The following is a 27400-nucleotide window of genomic DNA, read 5'->3' on the forward strand; positions in this document are numbered from 1 at the left end:
GTATCATATATCTACGCAAGATTATACAAAAATACATATTAATGTAAACAGATATACAGATATAGATATATAAAAGATATATTTTTAATCTATATAATATCTTAAATAACATATTAGATAACTTTATGATATATTTTTTAACTTTCTGCTATTTAAATATTTAATCATTTTATCACAATTCAAACCCTATAATAACAGTAAAATACAATTGTTTTAATATGGAACAGTTAATCTTGAGTACAATTATCAACAAACAATAGCATTAATTATATTTTTTAGTGACTAAGTCGAGCAGTGGGAATTTGTTTGTTTGTTAATTAATATTAGACATCAGATACATTATTACAGTATTGAAAATAAAAACAACACAAATGGCGCCGTGGGAAATGTGTTCTATCTATGGTGTTCGTTACGCAGGAAGCGTATGATGTTGTAACCCCTTGCATTTTTTTATCAAAACGTCGGGCAATCAGGCAATAAAGAATAATTATTACTTTATCGAATCTTGCAATTATAGATAACGTAACGAATAAAATATTATTATAAAGTTTTAAAGTGAAAAAGAAGCATCACTACGCGATGCTTCTTTTTCACTTTAAAACTTTCAATTTCACTTTTAAACTCAACCAAAACGAAGCTAAAAGGTTTATATTGTTAAAGCCAATTGCTTCTAGCTTAATGGTAGTAAAAAAATAGTCTGAAGAATTGCCAGTCAGTTGCTGATAGTTAATAAAACATTAAACACAAAACCGCAAGTTTTTAAAGTATCATACGAAAAATGTTTTCAATCTTTAACATAATTACGTTTCGTTATATTTTTTTGTATTCAAACTTTGCATAATTTAATTTAATACTTTTGTAAAACTGATAATTCGACACTAAAAATACTATAATTATTGCTTTTTGCCATAATCGACCTGTCCATTATATAAAATTATAAGCTGATAAATACGATAATGTTTAATCTCTGTCTTTGTCAAATGTTATCGTAAAAATTAATGAAGCTAATCATTAGCCAGCAATTAACAGGATTGCATGGGATCTATACGGTGCGACTTTTGTACCAGGTACGGTAAACGATGAATTCCTAGGAAAGTATGAAATGTAGTCATTGCTAACTTACTGTCATTCGTTACAAAATAAAGAAATAAAAACACAGATTGAGCAAATACTTAGGTACGTAGTTTTAATAAAGTGGTTTTTTTTATATATATTTATAATAAGAATCAAATTCATGAAAATTAAGTTATAATATACGTATATTAGAACTATACTATATTAGCTAGATCACATGTTTTCATGTCTCGCTTTGTTCTGTAAAATATAAATTAGAAAAATGATAAATATTCTTTATCTTTGACATATTCCATAATATATTAACGTCAATGTCATGTCAAAGTTAAAATTGTCTTTAAATCTTATAAACGTTATATACGCTTGTTGAGTGTCCAATATTTTTAATAGTTTCGATAGTAGATACGATATGCAATTGTTATATTACCAAGCTGTTTTTAAAATGTCTCACTTTTATATTAAACATTCCATATATATTAAAAAACAACGTTTTATTTGTACCTTATGTTAAGTTTGTGGGTCACATAATTATAAGTTATTAGAAACACACATAGTATTATATAAAATACGAGTATAATATTTCATATTTTCGAAACACTTTTAGGATACCTATTATATATGTAGGTACCTAATTTGACCTTCAATTAAAAAATAAGTATCCATATTAAGCACATGCTAAACTCCCAAAAAAGGTGATCAGATTACTTTGCGATGAAGATAACTACAAGTTATCTTACTCATATAGCTTGTTGAAAATTCGATCTATAATAATTTAACATTGACCGTTATCATATCACTTCGGTGTCTTGTAAATATAAGATATACATATCTCGATAGCACAGCTATTTGAGTTATGCATACTTTTATACTGCATTATTGTAAGTATTTTCACCATGTTTTCATAAGCAAAAAAATAAAATTTATTTTGAAAAGGGAGCCTCTTATTTAAATGTAGGTAGTTTATTCTTAGAACTACCACCTGCGAGTGATCTATTTGTAGTAGCACTAGCACGGTCACCGTAACCTATTGCTAAATCCTGGCGTCATATAATTATATGACACAGAATTAAATATATCGACACATTTATTTCGTTTTCTTCAATTGCATTTCACAAAAAGATTAAATATCTATATTTCTAGATACGATAGGCTGATAATGATTGCTTCTATAAATCCTGGAGAATATTCAAGAATTTTTCATTCATATTATCTAGATAACCATTTAATATTATGTATTAATACAATTTTCACGATAATAATTATATTGTTTACAAAACCAAAACCGATTTCAAATAAAATACGAGCCCTTAAAAAAAGTCGCTATTTTTTCACCCTTGGCGGTATTTTTTCATTAAATTTAAATGGGACCAAAAAGGAAGTATACTCTTAAATGAGGTCTGAGGAATCCATTTTTTTCCGGACCAGAGGCAGATATTTGACATTCATTAAGCAAATGCTTCTATATTATATTGAAAAAAATATATTTTGATTCATAAGAGCTTAGAATGTCTTCAACCACAAACAACCAACTACTTATGTTATATTACTTATTAAAAATACTTAAGTATAAGACGTCGGTGATAATAGAATAGTACAATTCGTTTAAAATGGAAACGCCCTGAGAGATAAATTTATACTTTTATAAACTAGGGCATTCCTGTTAACCCTGATATAAGAGTTCTTGGTAACTTAACTAATTGCAGTTAAAGACATTTGTCTCCATAAAGCTAATTGGTCAATGCCCCCACGCGACTTTTGAAGAAGTGCCATTGAAATTTTATTTTACTTTAATGAATATTTATAGATTTAAGAAAAAAATATATAATAAAAGATATTATTTATATACAATATTAAAAGTTAAAAAATATATTTAAAAAAAATTCCCGTACCGGGAATCGAACCCGAGCCTCCTGGGTGAAAGCCAGGTATCCTAGCCACTAGACCATACGGGAGATACATTGCTAATCGAAAATTGTAATCATAAATAAAAGTAGTATGTAACTATTCATTTTTAAAATAAGCCATCGCTAAGTAGAACTTGAAATAATTTGTAGGCAAGTTGGCGTGTTTTGTTTGACTCATAAGCATTGCAAATATTTCCGTATACTCTTTCCATATAAAGAATTATTGATTTATTAGCATTCAAACATGTAAATTTCGTAATGTAACTTTACTATTTAAAAATATGTTGTTTTATGTACACAATTGAAATTTTTAGTGCGCATAAAGCTTTAACTTACGTATATACTGTCACGTACGAGGAAATACTTGAGTACTTCTTTAGTGGTTCTATAGGGTGAGACTGGGGTTGATACAGCTTAACAAATAACGATCCTAAAAATTTCTAAACTTGATGTGCTTCATGCTACTATAATTATTACACTTTATTTTAATATGCAAATATTAAATATTATTAATTTATAATAAAATTTCCTATTATTATAAGTATATAGTGTCAAAATTATACTTAAAATTTGTCATAAAAATAATAGTTAAAATATTCATTTATAAAAAAAAAACCATGTCCTGAAAGTCCGTATATATTATATAAGTTGTTAAACCTCAATGTGACTGACTGATTAACAATGCATAGCTTAAGCATAAACATATAAAGGCTTGAATTGTGAAAGAAACTCTTGTTATGTAACGAAGATGCAAGCTAAGATAGGATTTTGCGATATTTTGAGTTTAATGAGGGCGGCACACTCAATATTCAACTTCATCCAATCGACCCGTTCAGTGTCATTATTTTTAGCACACCAAGACAAATAATAATATGGTCTTTTAGACACGTTTTTGGGATTAGCATCGCCTTTAAAACGCATTAATTATTATTTTTTAACTTTACACAGGCGCAGCGGTACTCGCAGTGAGTTTTTTACATGTATACCTAGATATTTATTTTTACATGCAGTCAATTAGAGATTGCGTACTGTTTATTACTAATATGACTTGTTTCGATATGTCATTAAAAAAAACATTTCCTCGCATACTATTTATAAAATAAAAAGATTTTTGAAGTTATAAAGATATAAAAATTTGTATTGAATTTGTATACTGGGAGGCATTTCTACTAATTTAATTTGTAATTTTCATATGAAACCAATAACATTTCAAAAATTATACATTTAGTTATTAGTTGCTTTAATGAAATTTTGTAAAACAAATAGGTTCATTCGAAAATACAACGAGTTTCCTAAAACATTTCTACTGATATGTTTGCTTACTTACATATTATAATTTTAGTTCTTGTATGTTTTTCAAATGTAACTTAAACAAAATGCATCTTAAGATATAAAAAAAAAACGGTCAAACGCGGATCGTACTCAAGAGGGTGCCGTACAATCACGATAGAAAATAAGAACGAAAAGATAACGTAGTCCTTATTTTGAAATATAACGATAAAAAATATTAAAATAGAATTGATATATAAAGAATGTACATAATAAGTACTAACATTTTATAACTAATATGAAGAAAATGTGCAACCTCTCGTACGACACGAATACATAATAAATAATAAGTCCGAAATATAATAAAACTAGATTATACTGTCATCAGAACCAAGTGTAAACAAAATTTCAGGTAAATCGTTTGAGTGGAACAGGCTCAAAACTCAGTTGCAAGATTTGACTCATCGTCAAACATCCTAAAAAGTGACATGTAAATAAGCCAAAATTGTCTAGAAAAGTTTAATAATTTAACAAATAAGTTGAAGTCCTTATAGAATTGGATAAAATAAAATAAGTAATATTTTATGTTCCTAAAAAAATATTTGTTACATTGCTTCGTACAAAATCGGCTGCGACAGGAGTATATATAGACACGAAAATCTATAGTTCTATTTCTATAGTCGGGAAGTTTTTTTTAACGGATGTAGGCAATCCTAAACTATTGCATATAAACTATTATGGTTGTTTATGTCAAAGAATCAATATAAATCACTGTAAGTGACAAGACCGCCTTTGCATAGGTACATTTAGTTTAGTTCACCTTCTCTTGTATTTTTTATATTATGTGCAATAAAGACTAACGGCCTTACTTACATAAACGTTGCTTAGCGGCTGTTCGTTCCTTAAATAATGATTTTGCTCTCACTGTCATTATTGATTTGACATTTTAAAGAAGAAAGTAAGGCCGTTAATAAATAAATAAAATAGCTATATTTATTTCATAAAATCACATTCAATGTTTGATCCCATTTTTTTGGAAATGTAAATGAAAACAATCGGTTTCGCACCAAACAATCTCTCCGCCAGCCTCCTCAAAGAAGAGTAATATACGCTTTGCTAGGCAAAGCACTCAAAGCATGCAAATAAGAGTATTATATACATTTAATTTACGATAATTTTAAAATAAAATTTTAACATTTAGTCTCAACGATATTATATTAAAATTACCATTATAATGTATTTGTCTAATCATCCATTTAATTACAAAAACCGGTAGGTATATCATATTCTCATATTAAGTAATCGTAGTAATTGTAGTATTGATAAACTAAAATACCTGTGTTATGTTTTTCTACGCATCTTTCAACAGCCTGGGAATTATTCACCTCCGCCATATTTTAAGTTTGAAATCACCTGAAAATAAATTATCGTTTAACAATTTATGTTCTTAATGAGCATTTTTGTTGTTAAATATTTAAAAAAAATCAATGTTTCTGTCAAAGATAGAAACTTAACTTTTAAGATTATTTGTTCTTCAAATGTATAATATAATTTAATCACATATTCACAATCAAGGCACTAAAAATCACTGTTTATTTTAGGTAACAAAATCAACGCTACGACAAATTCACATTATGTTTAATGCCAAGTCTTATGTTGTTACTCTCATATCTGTAATCGCTTACGTATTATACGTATTTCTTTATCTATTTTGTGTTTTTAACTGTTCTCAAATAAATTTCAACTTACTTTTATTTTATATAAACCGGTAATCACGTTATCACTGTAATCACTCACTTATAAACACGGCTTCGAACTGCGAGACACTCACTCGCGGACAGGATTTGAATACTGCGCCGTCGAGCAACTACTACGCTTGAGAATTAATTCGGAGGCGGAAAACGTAGCGGTGTTGCCAGTTTGTTTTTAATAGTTCCCGCATGGGTTAAAAAAGTTTTTTTTAAAATGTATATTTATATATAACTTCTATTTATATATCTTCTATCTATTTATATATATGTCATTTATGTATATGACACGTCATATATGTATTTTTTTTAATTAAGGGATTGACGAGAGCAAATTGTTAGTATTAAGAAAATAAAATTAATTGGTAATTAAATGGTTCATAAAATACAACAACTCTTGGCATAACTAGACAAAAGCTAATAAGCGGAGAATTATATAATTCTAAGAACGTTTAAATTTCCCCGGATTTTCAACATACACTGAATATGGACACACTATATTACAGCTTCTCTCTTCGAAAATGTATCCGAATGAAACCGAGCGCACCCGATCACGCTATTGATGCCGACAAATATTTTCCGCGCCATTTTCTACGTATAACGAGAGTATTTAGTTCGAAATTGGATTTTCAGTAACTTTTAAATAAATAAAAGGGCACCACTAGCCCTCTTTCAATCAGTTTTTTTTTCGAATTAAATTAAACTAGTCGTAGTTAATTTTGTGCATAAAGTCCCCTTTGCCGAAGGCTATGTTATTCAAAATGTATTGTGAAAGATAATGTGGCTAGAAATGTTTTTGTGAAAAATGTACGCAAGAAATGTAAAGAGGTCGAAAAGTGACAAAAAGTAATCTATCATAAACGTATCTAAAATCGTAATCCATTTATGAAAGTCTAGTAAGCCAACATCAAATAGGCCTTATGTTATTAGAATTGTGTTTTTCTCTTAATTTAATTTCATTATTCCTTATTTCGATTTCGAGTAATTATACATCTCCAATCATTGTTGAATTTTATCTTACACCTACACTAATTTTATCATTAAAATTACACCATACTCGGATTATTTTCACTTATAAACTGTTATCTTATCTCAAACAAGATTTATATTGATACAAAGCTGTTTGATATCATGATTACTTACGAGCACCTCATTCCACACGCCTACATCCTTGTCTAACATCTTAACCACCCTCATGAACTACATAATTCTTATGTAAGTGAAAAAGTTATAGTTTTAATTTAAATGTTAGAAATAGTTACTATGAAGGAAGGAGACGTAAACGCCATCCCTCTAATTAAAATCAAAGGAGCTGCTTCTCGGTCGTTTGCTTCATTGCTGAAGGTCATGTCCACTCTGATCTAGCGTCTGGGTCACGATCTCTGCGAATTTTCTCCAGCGCGTCCTGTCCTCAGCTTTCCTCAGGGCTGTGGTCACTTGGAGACCAGTGAGGTTGGTAACTTGGTCCGACCACCGTGTGAGGCAGCGGCCACTTGGTCTTTTCCCCTCTACTTTGCCAAGCACCATCAGCTTGTCTAGGCTGTCAAGCTGCCTTCGCGCTTTATGACCGAAATAACGAAGGACACGCTGATAGCAAATACTTCAGTCTCGTTTTTATCTGCAGTTGTTGCAGGATCGAGACATTGGCTCTCTTGGCCGTCCACGGTATGCGCAGAATTCTTCGCCAGCACCACATCTCGAACCCCTTGATTTTCTTCCTCTCCAGTGAGCGAATTGTCCAGGATTCCGAGCCATAAAGAAAGATGGAGAATACCAACCGTTTCTGAAGGAGCTTAGCGTTAGCTTTTATAAGCAATTTTGACTAAATTTCAATCAATCAATCAATCAACAGCCAATCGTCCATTGCTGAACATAGGCCTCTCCCAAGGTGCGCCAAAGCTCCCTGTCCTCCGCCTTACGCATCCAGTTGGTGCCCGCCACCTTCATAAGGTCGTCGGTCCACCTGGCTGGAGGGCGCCCTACGCTGCGCTTGCCGATTCGCGGTCTCCACTCTAGAACTCGTCTGCTCCAACGGCCATCGGTCCTACGACATACCAGCCCACTGCCACTTTAGCCTGCTAATTTTGCAAGCTATGTCGGTGACTCCGGTTCTTTTCCGGATAATCTCATTTCTAATCTTATCCTTCAAAGATACTCCGTGCATAGCTCGCTCCATAGCACGCTGAGCGACTTTGAATTTGTGGACTAGTCCCGCAGTTAGTGTCCACGTTTCGGCACCGTATGTCATGGCAGGTAAGACGCATTGGTTGAAGACTTTCGTCTTCAAACATTGCGGTATAGACGACTTGAGGACTTGACGAAGGTTGCCAAATGCTGCCCATCCCAAGCGAATTCTTCGATCGGCTTCCTTCTCGAAGTTGTTCCTACCGACTTGTATTATCTGTCCTATTCACTAACAATTTCGAGAGGTTTCCCCTCGACGTATATCGGTCCCGGCACGACATGCCTATTGAACATGACCTTGGTCTTGTCCAAGTTTATACCGAGACCGACACACCGGGAAGACTCGCCTAGGCTACGCAGCATTTCGGTGAGTTGTTCCAGCGACTCTGCTATGATGACGATATCGTCGGCAAATCGAAGGTGTGAGATGTACTAAATTTAAATTTGTATTTTAACAAGATTAAATTTAGTGTGCAGAAGAATCGATAAGAAACTCAGTAGTTACTCTTTTAACTTTTTCATTCGTTATAGATATATACCTAATAATCATAAACGATTAATTTTATGTGGATTATATATATCATTCAATATAAATATAAATCATAAATAATAAGTATATATAGTATTTATACGTATGTTTATTTTTATATTTAAATGAATTTATATGTAGTGGATAATCTTAACTTAACTACAAATTTTATAAATAAGCGAAGTTTATTTGAAAAGCCGCTTTCCATGCCGTTTTTTCTTATTTTAATAGTTAATATTTCATATTTAATTAATCTTTACTTGCATTCTATTCTTTTTAACTGCCTCGTTGTTCTAGTGGCTAGCTTATAAAGTCGCAGAACTCGAACTGCGTTTAATCCCAGGTTGGGCCGGGTTTGGAAATTGGCAATGCTTGTATGCCCCTTAATGCTTGCCCCTGGAAATCACTTAAAATCATTGGTCGTACGTCTGAACGCACCGGTCATGTCGGATTTGCGTTCACGTCGCATTATGATAGTGAAAGAATAGAAAGTGCACATGTGCTTGCTCACACAGTTAGGCACTACAATATGATATAATTTGTCCCGCGCAATTTGTTCTCAGTGTCCACTGAAAATGGCCACCTTGTTTAAAGTCAGTCAGGAGGAGATCATTATATTTATCATTATTTTAAAAAAAACATTGCAACGTTTCTTCATTTTGATATAAGCCGATTTAATTTTGTAACCGTTGCCTAAGTATAGGTGTAACAAACGACATTCTAAGTCGAAAGCTAAAACATTTTTGTAAAGCAAGGAATATCTTATATAAAAAATGGTGGAGACGAATCGTCAAATCTGTTATCCAAACTCATACGTCTCTGAATACAAAGAAAGAAATTCTGAGACAAATAATCCAGTGTACCGTTGCAAACGCTTCCGCTGATTAAACACCTAATCCTTCTTATGTCCTATTTTATTCTGGCACAAAATGTTTGTATGTAAATGTAACATAAAGGAGAAACGAATATATATACGGTATATTTAATATGTTTTACAAGCTTCTCGCTTTTGTTATTTAAGTTTATACTTTCAACGTACTCAGCCCTGCAACGCAAGGGTAAGTTTTTAAGGGGCGCCCAATTCATAGTAAGTTTAAAAAAATTGTTTCATTAAAGCGCCTAGCATATAGGGTGAGTAAAGGTATAATAAAGAGTGAGAAATCCAACGTAATATATTATTTCTTTATGAATTATTGTCAAATGCTTTGGTAGGTTGTCAGCGTTCGAGAACGTCACGATTTTTGCCTTGGCTCCAAAAATATTTCAGGCTCATGGAAGCTGAAATAGACATTGGTATATAATATTAACTCTTTCAACTAAGAGTATTACTTTAATCCAATATTATAAGCTTATACTGGCTAATTTAATTATAATATCTAATTACTTTTATGTGACACATGTAGAAATACTCTCACAGTTAATATACAAGTAAATTAACGATAGTGTTATATTCCGGTCAAAACATAAACGTATGTTCCAAAGGGGCATAATTGTTACAAGATGCAGAATTTAATCTTGACTTGCAGGTTTAACCAAGGGGTTTTCATTAACCGTAGAGTACGAATTGAATAATAAAGCGTCAATAGCACAATGACTTACTAGACGCTTAGCGATGTAATAGTCACACGTTCGAACCTGACTTACCCTTGAGGCTACTGTCATCTCCACTCCTAACACAAGCTGTACGCTTAATTGGAGGGGTAAATAGGAATATTAGTAATTCTTTAAAAATATGCATCGCTAGTTTTTTTTTTTGTAGTAAACAAAGGCAAACGCTTATGAGCTATCCACCCTTTTATGTTACGACTTCGCAAACAGCGAAGTATTAGTATAGATTGTGAGCGTGCAAGGTGTACACATCGTTTTTCTTCTTTAGTCGTTTAAGTAATGTATTTTTGTATATGACTTATTTATAACCAGTACTGTAACTGTAAGTGAATTGAAAATGCAGACTGGTGATACATTAGCAGTATTTACTCACTACGTTTTATTGATTATTAGAAGTTACGTCAACGTCCACCATGCTTGAAGGAGATTAAAATAAGTGTTAAAAAACGGAAGCCCCATCTTAAATAGAGCACTGCATGTAGACTCTTAATAAAGCAATTTTTGATTCATCCGCATTTGCCAAATGTATGGTACACATCTCCATTTACATAATGTTTCTTACTCGATTGTCGTAGTGTTTTCATTTTAGTATCAATTTACGGGACCTCTACGACTGTTTCATGTGTGGGATTCTGCTTATGAATATATTATTTATTATAAAAACTATTTAGGTTAAAGAAGCTGGCAAGAAGTTTCTTTGTTTTTAGTTAGCAAACATTAGTAATAAGTTTTTAACTATAATGTAACTTAAGGATCGCGTCCCCACCTTGAAAATGCGATTAATTAACAGTACTTAAATCTCGGTAAGAAAGGGATTACTATATTTCTTAATGTAGGGGATTTCCTAATGTTAGCCCTTGTAACTCAAGCTAAGAATACATCAAAATGTAATATCCTTATCGATGTTAAACTTGAATTAATCATATAATGAAAATCGTTACCATAATAAAAAACTTCTACCACCGAAAAGGAAAATTAATACACGATCGATAATCATGTTATTCTTGTGTTAACTTTATATATTTAATAACTTAATATGGGCTGATTACTATATTTCTGATCAATTAACAAAAATCTAGAGAATAATTCAAAGAATTAAGTATATTTTAGTCCTTACATATCTTTTCAATTTATTCTAGATTGACGAACATAACACAAGAAGTATCGTTTTAATAGTTTATTACAAAATTACTTACGGTTTTTGTGTTTTGTCATTATAAACGTACTTATAAATAATAATAATAAAATTTAAAACACGTACAACGTGCATTTACAGTACTCTTTTTAATCTTAGTTTATTACGTAGAGTCATTGACAGATTGTACAAAATGTATTAAATTGTTGTATCGTAAAAAAGGGGTATTCCGTAATGAAGATGTTGAGTACGGAGATGCGATTTTGATGTAGTCGGGGCAGGCTCGGCGGCCGCGGTTTAACGGGTCCGGGAGCTTAACCCTCTGCGGGCGCCGCCTCCGCTGCCGCCGGCGCTGCCGCCTTTGCTTGAGAGCCCTGCCAACCCGCAACTAGTTTCTTGAGGAAAGCTGTAAAATAAAAAAAAAAAAATGAAGCACTGCTTAAATTTTAAAACAGCTATATTATGTATGATAACAAAACAAAATATAATTTATTATGTTTTAACATAATGTAACCGCTATTTTTAGAAGTTTTTAGTATACGAAGATCACGTTACAGAAAAAGTTAGAGACAGTATCATATAAAGAGAAGCATTTAGATAGAAAAATAGGTAATGAACATCACTTTAGATTTAAAACATTGACACAATAGCACATAAAAGATTTGCTGAAAATAAAGAGCTTTAAGTAAAATTAATATAAATAGAAAAATATTTAAGCATTTTTGCACAAGAAGCGAGATATTTTTGCCCCAGCACCGCTACGATATGTAACTTACGATCTTGATCTTATAGCTAAAGATATGACGTTAATTGCGGTCCTCTACGCCATCACCTTCTTCAGGAATGCTGTAAACAATAAGTCAGACAAGGGTTCACACAGACGAACACAAACACAAATTCATTAAGGAGACTACCGAGACCTGTCTTTTCGATGTCCATCGGCGTTTATAGGATTATGATTATTTAAGAAGGTATTTATTTCATATGTTGACCTTTTCAACGTGTAATCATAAATTACTACTTTATATAATATGATAATTATGGGGTTAAATTCTAGTAATACTTTCCATAAGTACATTTTACTACAAAGATAATTAAAAATGTTTTTAATTTAGGTTCATGCTTATTCTGAAATATAGTCTACAATTATTTTTAAATACAATTATAATTAATAAAAAACAATGTAAAAACCAACCACTACCACAACAATCGCTATAATGGGGTCAAGATAAGTTGAGCGGTAATTGTATAAGTATATTATGTCTTATGTAACAACAAGTATTAAACGTACTTATAATATCAATGCAAAAAAAACTTAGTTAAATATATATCAATCGATGACAGGCTTTTTATGGCACTTTTTTTCATTTAATTATCTTTTATTTACAAGATTTAGTCTAACTTAGTACAATTAAAAATATCGCAGGAAATGTATTATCTATCTAGATATATGTGTAAGATGTATTGTCACTGTTGTGATAAAGCAAAACCATCTCAAATCGATAAACAATGGCTAATAAACAATTAGCTAACTGATACTTACATGCGTATGGGATCATGCCGTCATCATCTTCAGGGTCCATGCAGTCCTTTGTGATTTCTGCTACTTCACTATCCTCAAGCTTCTCGCCTATTTATAGAAATTAAATTTCAATATCAGCCAAAATAATAGGTAGAGAAGTGTAATAATTGATGTATAGGTAGATACGTAGATCCTATATTGGACGCATTATATGCTATGCAAATCGTCCATATTTTCAATGCAGGAAATGAATCGAACCGGTGCTCCACTTTTAAATTATCTAAATTTAGTCAATTAAAACGTTCATATGTGCTCTGGCAAATACCCAAATTATATATAAAACATTCTTTAATTCCATTTAGATAATAAAAAAAATTAACCTTGTGAAAAAATATATCATAATGTTTATTATAATTTAAAATAATAAAATTTAAAAGAATTACTTGATGAACTTCCATCAAAAACCAAAATTAAATACATGTCTATAATTTCATCTATAAGTCAAAATACTCCTATATTTTACCTAGTGCAAGAAGCGTGTGTGTGAGTTCAGCGCCAAGCATAAGGCCATTTTCGTTCTTGTCGTACAGCTTCAGACATTCCAAGAAGTCCTCATAGCAGCCCTGGTCTTTGTCTTTCTTGCATTGGCTGTAGATGGGAAGGAACTCTTCGAGCTACGAAAGTATAGAATAGAAACACACATAAATACTGTACCTTTATTTTGAGTTACTATTTTTTTCTTTTTTTTCAAATTTAAACAAATGTTACCGTTCAACAGATATTAAATATAAATATATTTCTTGAAAATTAAATATTATATTTAGGTGAAATGAAAAAGTTTAATATAATTAAACGGATTTATCTATAGATATATTTATGATTCTTATGAAAATAATACCGAAAGCATTTTTTCGCCCTTCTTCTTGGTGCCTCCGAGCTTTTCAATGGTAGCCAATGTGGGGTTAGAGTTGAGTGCCCTCAAGATGTCGCCAAGATTGAAGGCATCGACTTTGCCGCTGCCATCGAAGTCGTAGATGGAGAAGGCGAAAGATGCCCCTGATTAATAACAATGAACTATTACGATATTTTTTTCATGAAAACATTTTCAAAAAGATTTAGATTTGTTCAATTAGATGTTACAATAGTCTGGTTAGATGTTATAATAACATAAATAAGTTACTTTATTATTATATAAGCAATAAAAAAAAACCGTACAAATGGTTGTATTGTTTCCCTACTAAGTAATTATATGTACGTATATACTAAATAATAGTATTATACCGTCTCTATTGTTGTAATATCGGAGAAAGAATCTAATTTAACATTTGTGCATCAATGTTCGTCATTTTTTTTATAAAATTTTAGTATACAAGATAAATAAAATTTGAAAGTATGTTAAATATTTTAAAACGCCATGGTTCAGATGTCATAGTGGGCGGACGTGGGCGAACCACGGTAGTCGTACCTTTGCGTCCATATGTTCAAATTTGTTCAGTGTGGACCCATTAGTCACAGTCTAATTATAACTCAATTGTAGTTTATTCAAATACCAATACTTCTAAAACATTCCTTTCCATCCAACGATTCATTTTTAATTAGAAGCTTTTAAGTAAGATTCAAAATAATTTAAATTATAAACTAAGAAAGCATTCATTATAATTCTGAAATATTATAATTTGAAAGCGCCGCTAAATTATTTGACCTTGATATTGACGACTCAATAATTAAAGTTGAAAACTCCAATGAAATCTACATTTCGTAATCTATTAACAATTAAATAATGAATTGTATAAATATAGATTCAATCATAAAACTTTCAAATCATTAAGAAATATAAGTATGGCGATTTCGGTGAAATTCGAGCGCAGTTTCTCTGTTTGGGCGGGCGGAAAGTTGGATCACATGACGCAAGAGTTAAATTTGGAACGCAACGCTCGCGCATAGTGGCCGCACTACTGCTGCCGATATCTCATAGCAACGCGAACCTTTTATGAGAACCGTTCTATACTTAGATTTACGATTATGTTTTTTCTAAAAAAAAACATTACAAAACATTGAGCACACGGTGGCATTATATTGTTAACTAATAAATGTTAAAGGATAGTTATCAGGTTTTTTTTTTGTAAGTTTGGTGAGATATTATTGAAAAATATTTAAAGTACTCACTTTCAACGTCGTTCTTGCTGAGGTCGCTCTGAAAATTACCAAAAACATTTTGTTACTTTTATTTCATAAGCATGATGTAGGGTAGTGTTAAGGTATTGTATATTATTACATCACGACACTAAATAATTATTATATGTGGTCGTACATAAGGAACTTATATTTTCCACTGTTATTTAGCACATCACTGGCTTATTTTTTGTGCTGAAACATGAGGCTTCCGGTCTGCGGAATTGAGCACATAGCGTAAACGCGAATAGTATATAGCACTTGATATATTATCATTCCATTTTCAACAGCACTGAACTCCTTGTCACAATGTCACTTCTTTTAGTTATAACTCACCATTTTGTGTGGTGTTAGTTGGTTCCCTCCCGGTCTTCACTGGCAGACGTTCAGACAAGAAGTGGGGCTCGGCAACTTTTCGCCGGACTGTTTTAACTGACTCAGATGGCGCTCTCGTTTGGATATTTGAGATTTAGCCCAGGAATCCGCAACCGTTCTATTTTCAGCGGAGTTGAACCGTGCCGACGGCATCTTCATACACTACACGGGCTACTAAGTGAGAAAGAGACGTGAAGCTTTTCTCAATACCTATTTACTCCTATTGTAAATCTACATTTACGCTATTTCGATCTAATGTACATCAAATATATACGTCAGGAATCGAAGGTGTCCGTACACCAATGCAGTTACGGCAAAAAAGGTGTGACACTGATGACAAATGATAAGTCAAACTCATATAAGTATATTTTTTATTATTAATAATTAATATTTTGTAATAAATATCAACTATCGTTATCAATTAAATCAAAATTCATCGTTTTCATTGAGATTCATCTTAAATTCAAAATCTTTCCAATGAGAAGAATGAACAAGAGCTTCGTTGACAGTGTTAAACTTCCACACAACTGATCTTGGAGGGGATGGTGTGCTTAAATTTCGGTGATCAAGAAGACTAGCCGCTCGACGACGGGCATCAGGCGATAGAGGATATAGCCCTCGAATCGAACCGCAGCCACGAGGTTCCTGGAATATTTTACAATTATAATGTTTGATTGTAAAAACTATGGTTAATAAAACGAAAATTATATTTGGTACTTTGCGTTTTCCAAACAGTTTCTTTCGCCATAACCATCCCCTTAAGCAAGATAAAAGTTTTACTCCCTGATTCCGGCAACGACGCATAATATTACTCTTTCGAGAACTAGTACCAGTATTGGATACTCCAGATACAGCATTTAACTCCTTTGCTGTCTCCTTAAAATAAAAAAAAATCGTAACGCTAAAATATATCAACATCAGATATAATAAAGAATGTGACGGAACTATAACCGATGCATATTTCACAAATAATATAATTCTGAAATATAAATATTTAGGTATTTTGTGTGCACATTGTGTTTCACGTTCAATTTACAAAAATACTCCAATGGCTAAGAAGGCTTAACAAATTCATCGATAAATAAATAATATTTTTATAGATCTTTTTTAATTATAAATGTATATTAGTAACAGTAAAATAAGTTATATTAATACCTCATGTTTAATTACGTTATCGTTAGAATTGCTGATAGTTATTAAATCTACTTCCTCCAAAGAAGCTACCTTCGGATCTTGTAAGACAGGCTCGTCTTCTTCCGAATTTTGATCATAATCACCTAAAAAAATATTCAGCTACTTGATTTTATTTTTAATTTTTTTAGATTACATTAATTCTATAAAATTAAAAAAGTCTTTAAATAACAAAATATTAGTTATAATAATATTACTTTAATTATACATTACACTTACGATTCATGGTTAAAAATGCATTTTCGTACATTTCAAGATCATTGTTATCCATTTTTTCTATAGTTTCGTTTAGATTACGCTGTAAATATAACCAAATTAAAAAGTGTCGAATTGTATAAAGTATAAAATATAATAATAAAATAGTACCGTCAATTCTTTAATTGTAGAATTTTGAACATCGTCCAATAGTTTGTTTTCCTTAGTTTTATCATTATCACATTTAAAAAAATCAAAATCTTTAGGGTTATCGGTAAAAAGAGCATCGCTTAAAAATGAGTAACTCGAGTAATTTTCTTCGCTCTTCACTTCGTAAGCATTCGCTTGAAGTTGGATACTTTGTTGTTTGCCTTCTAAATTATTTTTATTTGTTTCTGTTAATAATTCTTCAGATCTGGTATTTCTATTTTCTATCATATTTGGTCCATCGGTAATAATTACATGCTCAACATCACTCATGTCAAATAAATGGTTTATAAACATTGAAGTAGACTTCCGCAATTCGTAAGGTCCTCTCTAAAAATACTCTTTTAAATTATGACAGACCCTTGAAAACTATTAAGGTTTGCATTTTTTAAACAGGGTCAAAGAACTGATTATATATATTGGACGAAAAAAACAGTTAGTTATATAATTTATAACAATTAATATTTAGTTGATAAAATTATATAATTTTTAAAAAAGGTAATTATAAGCTTGTAGGTAAATTATAAGCTTTTAATGTACATTTATTTGAAAGAAGCATCAATCTGTCCTACGATTAATAGTAAAATCGACAAAAATATCGAAAAATATAATTTCTAACTTTCAACTGATCTGGTTGTAATATAAGTTGAAGATTTGTTTAACCATTTAAAGAAAAGAACTATAGATATTTAAGAAACAACACTTTAGTTGGATATTAGCCAACGTATAAGATAATATCATTTTACTCACCACTTCCAACTCTTCATCACCTTGACCCATAAAACTAACTTCGTTTCTAGATTTTGCGATATTATCTGTCAAATGATGATGAGTTATATTTTGATTGATTAATTCTATGTACCAAAATGTACTACTTACTGTATGTACCTAAATCTAATACTTCCATGTTTATGGAATACATACTTTCTATTTTTTGAGGTGTTGATGTAACGACCATATTCTCTTGATTCTCGTACTGACTATCATCCTTTGAAACAACAAAAGTCAATTCATCATTGTTAATCTCATCCCATCGATAGTTCCGTATTTTTTTTAGACTTGATATGTATCTCCATGGATGACCTGAAATGATTTTTGGTACTACGTAAGAAGTTTTGTCACAAAAAATTACAAACGAGAATAATACAGAACGGGGGGGGGGGGGGTAAATACATAAAACCCAACCCATATCTATTATGCAAAATCAATTGGGCACTAACCAGAATCTCTAGCATTATTTACTATAATACAGGCCTCTTCTAAGACTTGGCTAACGAGGTGGACAGCTAGAAAATCAGCTAATCCAGTATCGCTAGATGGATCTCCATAATCTAAAAAAAATACATTTTAGTATTACCTATATTTTAAACTAAATATAACAACTTAATCAATTATTTCGGTTCATTTATATGATATTTTTGGATATCGTGTGCCCCAGTATCTCGAAAGACGAAGAAAATCTATTTATAGAAAATAATGAACGGAGCAAAAATATTAATATCTAACAATAAAAAACTTGTTATTTGTCTTTCTTAAAATCTATAATTAAAACTAAGCCAATACAACGAACCGTCTTCATTTGTCATTTTTCACAGCTTTGTGATATTTGTGATTGATACATTAAATTATAATTATAAAATGACACAAAAAAAAATAAAAGTTATATTTCGGCCAGACTCACATAAAGAATAATATTTATTTATTTGTAATATGTTTTTTTTATTATAAATACATATAACTGAAAGGAGATTGACTGATATTATTTGTCAAAGAAAAGTTAAGACAATGAATGCTGAATTTTATCTGTATTTTTCATAGCAAATTATTTAATATAGAAAAATTCAATAAAAAAATTCAATAACATAATAAGCAAGGTGTAAAAGTTCTAATGTAAAACATTCGTTTCCGATTTTGTACAACAATTCTGTAAAATTTAATTATTTTCTACGTAACTAATCACCGGGACGAAGTTTTCATAAAGAGCATTATTCATTCAAAAACACCGTCGCTATTTCTGTACCGCCCAGCCAATCGCTATAGTATTCTTTAGCCTCGAACTATTTTAGCCAGTTTCTCGATTGTACTGTGAAAAATCTATGTATAATATTAGTTTATAAGTATGCGTTGGGTAGAAGAGTGTGACAGCTTAACTTAAAAAAATGGGATGAAGTTTTCATCTGACTGATTTGTTAAATTATGCCATTTTGACTACGGGTTTCCGAAGAGGACATCCTCCACCACACCTAATAAAATTTAACAAAGAAGATAAGATTCTATAATACTTTACTGAATAATAATTAACTCAATTCAATACTAATGTATTCCGTCACAGTTAAAACATAAATGTTTGTGTTTTCTTAGCCAAACTATACACGGTATAGGAACGTACCTACCTACTACAGCGTCTTGTATACATTTCTTAATAAACTTTATTATCATTTAATCGAAAAAAAATTTACAAAAAATGTTTATGGGCTTTAAAATTTAATTTAATTTGGTAATTGCCTACTACACTTTACTTACGAATACGATTTATCACACAGATAAATTTATTTTTAAAAGGATAAAATATTAGTTTCATCAAAATTTATTTATTCATTATGGTCAATGACATATACTAAGGACATTTTAAAGTTGCCACTAACTTGCTATCTGCACCGTTCTAAAGGGTATAATAAATCTTAACCTATGACATTATTTTTTAATCATGCTGATCGTAACGACTGACTGAGCTTACTGCCAGCCTTCGTTAGTCGGAGTGGCACTCGAAGAAGAGAACGAGGTTCACGCAATAGAAAAAAAACTGTTTTGCGATTAATCCGATTAATATGTAAATTACGGAAGGACATTCATCATCATCATCCTTTTGTCGTCCACTGCTGGACATAGGCCTCTCCAATGGCACGCCACTGAGCTTGATCTTCAGCTCTTAATCTACATCCGCTGCCAGCCACCTTGCGTATATCGTCACTAAACACGGAAGAACATTAGCTTTAAGTAATTTGTAATTACCTCAGACGACCGCATACCATGATCCTAGGTTCGATTTCAACTTCAAGTTACTATAACTTATTTAGTTTTTCCGTTAAGAAATTTTCAGTAGTAAATCAGAGTTAGAAGTTAGTACTAGCAGCGTTTGTACTACTGTGCCTCGGAAACCACGTATGAAAATTTTACCTGTAAACGTATCCTAAATCTGATCATATCTGACATGTGGCACGATAAAAGTGCACCTGCGTTTGCAACTGCAAACATATTAGATCATACCCAATTTAAATAACACACACGTAATGCTTTCGGGAAGACGCCATATGTACATAGGTTCATATATACCTACATGGTAGAACATTTATGTCATTGGCGAGAAAATCGTATTCCCAGTGCTTATAAATTTTGTATTTTTCTAAAAATATACATGAGTCTTATGAAAGAAAGATCGCTTATGTTTATTTTTATAGATATTTCAGGATCTTATATAGATCTATATCTGTTATAGTTTTATTACGTTGACCTAATTACATTATTTCTCCTAAAATATAAATAATGTCATAAACACCAAATAAGCATGTTTATCTTAAATAATCTTAAAACATCATATGATTACATTATGATTATGACATGAAGTTTCAATTACTTTCATCTTTATCATATTAGCGTGATAACATAAAGTCCCTTGTACATAATGTTAAGGGAAAACAATTTATAAAGTAGAAAACGTTACTGCCGGCACTCCCTGTTAGGCTCTATTTATAAATTGCTTGCCACTGTGTGAACATAAAGCGACATTGTTAATTCTATTGGGTAGTCTGTTTATTTACGACCAATTAAGGAAATATACCTTAAGTAGCATACGGATTTTTTTGTGCCAAAAAGATTATGGACGATGTAGTAAATGAGCTATTAATTATCGTCAAACTCTATAAATGCCAGAAATGCCTAAAGAAACCATCTATAATCTGAGGCCTTTATCAAATTAAATATGCATAAATTGCATTGAAATATAATTATTTCGTACTTTACTCGTATTTTGTAATTTCCTCATTATACACGACCACTCCTAAATGGTTAATATAAGGAAGTGTGACCACACTGATGGGATTCCTTATTACAATTCTTATGAAAACTATTGACCAGTATATTTGTTCATTAGTTGAAAAAGTTTATTGGCCCAGATCATTCTGCCATTTTGTAAGTTTCTATGACAACGGGAGGCTGCGGTGCTGCTGTTTCGCGACTATCTGCGCGCACAAATCAATGGAATCTTTATAGGGTTGTCACCGTTAATTTTTATAAAAATTATCACGATATAGAAATTGCGAACTTATCGACAAGATAACGTAATATTAGAAATTGTAATCATTATTCTATGATAATTAGATAAAAACATTCAGAAACTAATAAAAGATATCTCATTCTGTTAGAAATATTAAATTATCACTCATATTTTATTATATCCATTATATTTTTCACTAAAAATTGAAATAATGGATAGCTTTTATAAATATATAATAAAATTTTACAAGCAATGAATTGTGTAAGCCCTAAGTCTTCGTCTCGAAGCGAATGCGCAAAGCCTCACTCTCGACCGAACCTCCCTTCGGTTACTCGCGACAGTCTTTTCTGTCCCGTGTCATTACCACGTACCTACTTTACAATTACGACCTCTAAAATGAAAACAAGTGTTCCTCAAGTATAAAATAATGTGACCTATTTTATTATTGAGTAATTTAGCACTTAATTTATTAAAGTTACTTGCTTTGATTACATTTTGAAATGGATATAAAACATTATTTATAGGTAAGTTCTTAAATATCAGTATTTATTTATTAAAAATTAACGAAATATCAATAATTAATTATTCCTTTTAAAGGATTTTAACAATATTATATTTTTATATTAAAAATAGATCATCGGGAGCATTTATGGCCCAGTTGAACATGAAAGTTGCGAAAGAAGTGATTGAGGATGACTCTATCGATGACGACAATGTTCCGATTGCGGTGCAATTATTTCTATGGAGGCAAACAACACCGTTTATGCGCCCGAGATTCGGAAAAGTTCACGAATCTACTTGCACGGTTTGTTAAACAAATTAGTTTAGTAAGCTAGTAAAAAATATATAATAGTACATCATATATTTTAATTCAATAAATTCTAATAATTGTGCGCAGGTTAATGACAAATAATATTTTTAAACCTACGCTCTTGGAACGTGAAATATTTTTTAAAGTTTATTCTTTGTCGATTTAACCAATTTCTAAGTTAATATTTTGATAAATTATTTTTATAAACATTACCTTATGTAATATACTAATCGTAAGTATTTATATTCCCAATTTGCCTATTACGAAATACTTATTACGACTACAAAAGTAAATATAATTATGATATAATCAATAATTATAAATATTATGGAAGCTCGCCTTATATTTTTAAATAATAAGCAAAATCTAATTTGATATTATTTATTAAAAAAATATTACGTAGCAATAGGCAATAAGGTTATCATGCTGATTTTATATATACGTATAGAATATTTTAGCTTTGTTAAGCACCTTTTTTATAAATTATTAACCAGTTTTATATATCAGGGGTTATTAAGCTATTGAGAGTAAAGCACAATTTATCTCTAAAAATAAGTTTAACTAAATATAAAGTTTTCTAGTTCCATTGATTTATTTTATAAGCACTTAAACGCCGTATGATATTATCATATATTAAATTAACGTTAAAACAAATTACGAGATAATAATGTATGTGAAATATATTCTGTTTCTTAATGTGTAATTGAACATTTGTTGTAAACATGCAGTTCTGCCAGCGGGCTCCAGGACATCATGTAAGTTTGTAGATTAATAATGATATTTTAAAGGTAGATCGTAGACATATCTTATTAAAGACCTAATAATTTATTTAATCTTACATATTCACTATAATATTATAGTACCCCACTGACTGACTGATTATAGTACACTAATATTATTTTAAATAAAAGTTTTATACATTTCTTGGAATTTTAAGTTTTATTTTGTTTATATTTGTTAACTAAAATATAACATCCATTTTAAAAAAAATCCATTTTTTGTTGTGGCAGCTCTAATGTTGACGCAAAATGCCAAAAATTTGACAGTAACATTGACAATTATACTGTCATTCCCCTTTGTTTACCTTTTCTGTAAACAATAATAAAACATAAATGTTATTAATTATTATTGTTAATCTTTTAAATTTTATCTTTTCATACTGACTTAGGAACTCAAAGAGGCCTGTAAGGTAAAACATTCATTTTATATATTTTCATAATCAAGTAATTATATATAATTTGCGATAATTCAAATATGTAAACGGTACACCCCCAAGGTGAAGAGAACAAGGACTATTATCACTTCCTCCAATATGAAACTGTATATAAATTGTAAAAACTATGCTTTATCAAGAGAATATTTTAATGAACGACTCTAACATAGCTTTTAGTTATTTTATTTAGACTATCATGAACCAAAAGTTAATTGAAACAAAATGTTTTTAGTCATTTGAAAAAGTGTTAGTGCAGAACCTTCGCTTTGGACTATCAAATAACCTCATTGATGCTATAGAAGCAATTCCACGATGGAGGCTAATACAAGCTGCATTACCTCATGTGATGCATGCTTTAGCTGGACTCTTACACAACAGGTGCTAAAAATATTATTATATAATATATTAAATTTATATATACTATTTACTATAACTTAAACCAATAAAATACAAAAATATTTTATTATATAGACAGTTAAATATGAAAGCATATCCCTTAATATACACAATATTTAAAAATATTAACAGTTTTGGTTAATAATTTCAGAGTAAAAGACAATATGCAGACCCTTGGAAATGTAGAAACAAAACTTCTATATACCCTCCATTGGATATTACTTGATGCTTCTGATGAATGCGCAGACAATGACTATGAAAATGGAAAATACTATTCCAATCCCTTTCATTATCTGTTCTCTGTACCTACTATGACAGTATGTGTAACACTAAATAATTATAATACCTTTTTAATTAATTAAATTAATATTTTTTAATGCTGTATGGTATTTAATAAATTATAAAAACATTTTGAAAATTGCTCATTGTGAAAATGAATATATTTTAACTCTTATGAATACTATTTTATTCTAGAATACTCTTTAAAATTAGTAGTTTTGTACTTGAAATAAAAAGCTCTTAAACAATATTTGTAATAATTTTTTTTTTATTTCAGCTGTTTGTTTTCCTATTTGCTCCTATATCACATCACTTGAAAGAGTCAGACTTCACAAACAACTACCGTTTGGAAAATGGCTTAAAGTTATGGCAAGCAATGTGGGAGTTTAGACACCCTGATTCTGCTTGTTTTACAACACTCGTCAAACCAAAACCTAAGCCTCTCGGAGGAAAATACTCGAAAAGAAACCAACATGGTGATGTCTTTATGGGCCGTATGTATATAAGAATATAAATAGGTTTTTAGATTTTATGTGCCTTAAAAACATAAAAACCTAAACCATAAAAACCTAATCAAAATGATATTATATAGCGTATAATATATATATATATATATATATATATATATATATTATATATAACGAAATAAATATATATATATATATATATATATATATATATATATATATATATATATATATATATGTTGATAAATAAAATGTTTGATAAATATTTTTTTTCATTTTTAATAAAATATGATAATACTGAATTTTTATTTGACAATAATCAAATTATAAATTATATTATAGAATAATTTTTTTACATTATTAAATAAAAGCTTAAATATATTTTTTTACTCTGTGCTCACAAATTTCTAATTTGTAGGAAAATTCTCGAAAGAGGAAGCAGTTAATGGGAGCCCTCCTAGTCAAAACATATCAATGTCACAATCAGAAGCTCCTTCAAAACAAGCCAGCACTGAAGAAGAACCGTGGCTCTCATCACCAAAGGACACTATTTTCCCAGAGACTATCCCGGAAGAGAGCTCTAGTACTGAAGAGGAACATGTGGTATGATGGACTGACTTTGAAATCATTGGCAACCTTTAAAAAAAGTCTTCTCAGATTCTAATCCAATTACATTAAGATTAAAACTTTATCAATCAGAGGATGTTTTTAAATAAATTTTGCAGCTAAACATTTTTAATGTTATTTTGTAATTATAGATAATACTCTGAATTGATTAAACTTTCACCAATATAACCGTAACCGCCTGTCAATGTCCCACTGCTGGGCTAAAGGCCTCCTCTCCTCTTTTTGAGGAGAAGGTTGGGAGCTTATTCCACCACGCTGCTCCAATGTGGGTTGGTGGAATTTCAGTGAAATTAGACACATGCAGGTTTCCTCGCGACGTTTTTCTTCACCGTAAAGCACGAGATGAATTATAATCACAAATTAAGCACATGAAAATTCAGTGGTGCTTGCCCGGTTTTGAACCCACGGCTTAGATTCACGCGTTCTTACCACTGGGCCATCTCAGCTAAACCAATATAAATTCATAACAAAATATAATAGCGTACTATAAGTACCAGCCACGTACAGATTAAAAATAAACATTATAAAATTTATTACTACATAAAATTACATGTGACTACGTCTCACTCGAAAGTTCCTTATATCGCTATTATCAATTTAGTTCAATTGATAACAATTTCTAAAGATCACAAAGGAAATAAAAAAGAAACGCGAATAATTACGGTAATAACACAGATAATAAATATTATCTAACTAACTGTATAACTTTGCACTGGCGAAACGTCTGTCAGCGCAAACGCTCTTGTAGTAAGAAAGTTATGTTCCCTGCTGCCTAGTAAATCGAAGGAATTCTGCTTTCCACGCAAAACACACGGCGCCTGTCTACTATTTTTAGTCTCCTGCTACTCGACGAATTTCGCTAGACTTTAGACCCAAATGTTTATTCGGGAACTTGATGTGCAAAGCGATAGGTACAAGCTCCATACTCAAAAAAATCGTGTATTCCAGGCCCATTTTAAAGCAATAAATAATATTTTTTTTTATAGTTTGTTACTTAATCATTTTATTAAACGTAGTTTTTCTGTCCTAAGCCAGTAAAGTATGAAGGGAACGTTGGAATAACTTAAGAAATTGTTGTGGTATATAGAACGTGGATCGTAGTGAAAACGCCCGTCGATGCGTTAGCAATATACAAGTACTGTATATCGCTAACGCATAATCATCATATAAGTATCTATTATGTCTATTATTAAAACCGAGATGGCCCAGTGGCTAGAACGCGTGAATTTTAACCGATGGTCATAGGTTCAACCCGGACAAGCACTACTTAATATTCATGTGCTTAATTCGTGTTTATAATTCATCTCGTGCTTGACGGTGAATGAAAACATCGTGAGGAAACCTGCATGTGTCTAATTACATTGAAATTCTACCACATGTGTATTCTACAAACCCGCATTGGAGCAGCGTGGTGGAATAAGCTCCAAACCTTCTCCTCAAAATGGAGAGGAGGCCTTAGACCAGCAGTGGGACATTAACAGGCTGTTACTGTAATCTATTATGTATCATGACGCGCGAACTCGATATTTTATTTATTTATATTTACTTAAAATATTTTTTAAACCGAGTAATATAAGTTAAACAGAGTCTAATGATTTATAATTTATTCTTTATAATACATCTACGTAAAATAAACAAAACGTTACTTTCTATCCATTTTCTAAAACCTATTTTAATTAGCAACTTAAATACATTCGATTTTTACAAAACAAATCGTTAAGCATTTTATTTATTTACAGTTCATTTATCGTCTATCATCAGAACAAAATTTTAGTGGTGCAAATAAAGGAGCTTATACAGTGTACGCAGCTGACCCAAGTATATTTCAAGTACGCAGATCAGACTCTACGAAGCCCACTTTACCAGGAATTAAACCCCTACCGCAAATTACCAAAATGAGGTACATTACGTTACTTACTTGTACTCACAAAACTGTCTTGTTCACAACAAATTATTGTGTAAAGTAAATCAACGTTAGTACTTGATATATTTATCGAGTTCGTTATAAATTAACTAGTGTCACACTATTAATACTAAATAGGAAATTGAAAAGTTCAAACCAAATTTGGTTACACAGTCCGAGTCAATGAAGAAGTAATCTGCATCATATCTTGATAAAAACAAATAATAATTATGTTATGTCAATAAAATTATAAAAAATATAACTGCCTCGTTGATACCCCGAAGTTCTAGATTCAAGCCCGGATCGGGCCAATAAAAT

General features: G+C 30.9%; 3 protein-coding genes, 1 long non-coding RNA gene and 1 other non-coding gene across 9 annotated transcripts in view; 2 read left to right on the plus strand and 3 right to left on the minus strand.

Moving 5' to 3' along the window:
* Nucleotides 1-2954: 2954 nt before the first annotated feature.
* Nucleotides 2955-3026, minus strand: Trnae-uuc (transfer RNA glutamic acid (anticodon UUC)). Its single transcript has one exon. It is a non-coding gene; the product is annotated as a tRNA-Glu (tRNA).
* An 8452-nt stretch (nucleotides 3027-11478) lies between these two features.
* On the minus strand, nucleotides 11479-15677 carry LOC126772914 (myosin light chain alkali). 2 transcript variants are annotated; one of them, XM_050493516.1, is made up of 7 exons: nucleotides 15482-15677; nucleotides 15140-15167; nucleotides 13872-14029; nucleotides 13497-13647; nucleotides 12995-13081; nucleotides 12228-12297; nucleotides 11479-11857 (listed from the first exon to the last, which is right to left on the minus strand). In XM_050493516.1, the coding sequence occupies exons 1-6, from the start codon at nucleotides 15482-15484 to the stop codon at nucleotides 12272-12274; spliced, it is 453 nt and encodes a 150-aa protein (XP_050349473.1). In that variant the 5' UTR covers nucleotides 15485-15677; the 3' UTR covers nucleotides 11479-11857; nucleotides 12228-12271. The 2 variants fall into 2 exon arrangements, with proteins under 2 accessions (XP_050349473.1, XP_050349472.1); XM_050493515.1 differs by lacking the exon at nucleotides 12228-12297.
* Nucleotides 15678-15801: 124 nt separating this feature from the next.
* Nucleotides 15802-16245, plus strand: LOC126772915 (uncharacterized). The gene is made up of 2 exons (XR_007669705.1): nucleotides 15802-15882; nucleotides 16030-16245. It is a non-coding gene; the product is annotated as an uncharacterized LOC126772915 (long non-coding RNA).
* LOC126772912 (uncharacterized) lies at nucleotides 15875-20219 on the minus strand. 4 transcript variants are annotated; one of them, XM_050493514.1, is made up of 9 exons: nucleotides 20126-20219; nucleotides 18334-18444; nucleotides 18038-18196; nucleotides 17864-17928; nucleotides 17078-17443; nucleotides 16931-17009; nucleotides 16676-16797; nucleotides 16238-16396; nucleotides 15875-16165 (listed from the first exon to the last, which is right to left on the minus strand). In XM_050493514.1, exons 3-9 carry the CDS (start codon nucleotides 18069-18071, stop codon nucleotides 15947-15949), a joined length of 1044 nt encoding a protein of 347 aa, XP_050349471.1. In that variant the 5' UTR covers nucleotides 18072-18196; nucleotides 18334-18444; nucleotides 20126-20219; the 3' UTR covers nucleotides 15875-15946. The 4 variants fall into 4 exon arrangements, with proteins under 4 accessions (XP_050349471.1, XP_050349469.1, XP_050349468.1 ...); XM_050493512.1 differs by lacking the exon at nucleotides 20126-20219 and adding an exon at nucleotides 18684-18810 and having other exon boundaries at nucleotides 16238-16393; XM_050493511.1 differs by lacking the exon at nucleotides 20126-20219 and adding an exon at nucleotides 18684-18799.
* Nucleotides 20220-21779: 1560 nt separating this feature from the next.
* LOC126772615 (protein unc-80 homolog) overlaps nucleotides 21780-27400 on the plus strand; it is a 29978-nt gene continuing 24357 nt past the window's right edge. The window contains exons 1-9 of the mRNA XM_050492997.1: nucleotides 21780-21910; nucleotides 22020-22191; nucleotides 22926-22952; nucleotides 23366-23386; nucleotides 23643-23788; nucleotides 23958-24123; nucleotides 24363-24579; nucleotides 24971-25155; nucleotides 26919-27079. Of these exons, the coding sequence (XP_050348954.1) occupies nucleotides 22036-22191; nucleotides 22926-22952; nucleotides 23366-23386; nucleotides 23643-23788; nucleotides 23958-24123; nucleotides 24363-24579; nucleotides 24971-25155; nucleotides 26919-27079 (1079 nt within the window). The 5' untranslated portion in view covers nucleotides 21780-21910; nucleotides 22020-22035. The remainder of the gene's footprint in view (nucleotides 21911-22019; nucleotides 22192-22925; nucleotides 22953-23365; nucleotides 23387-23642; nucleotides 23789-23957; nucleotides 24124-24362; nucleotides 24580-24970; nucleotides 25156-26918; nucleotides 27080-27400) is intronic.

The sequence above is a fragment of the Nymphalis io genome, chromosome 13 (genome assembly GCF_905147045.1).
Source record: "Nymphalis io chromosome 13, ilAglIoxx1.1, whole genome shotgun sequence".
NCBI lineage: Eukaryota > Metazoa > Arthropoda > Insecta > Lepidoptera > Nymphalidae > Nymphalis > Nymphalis io.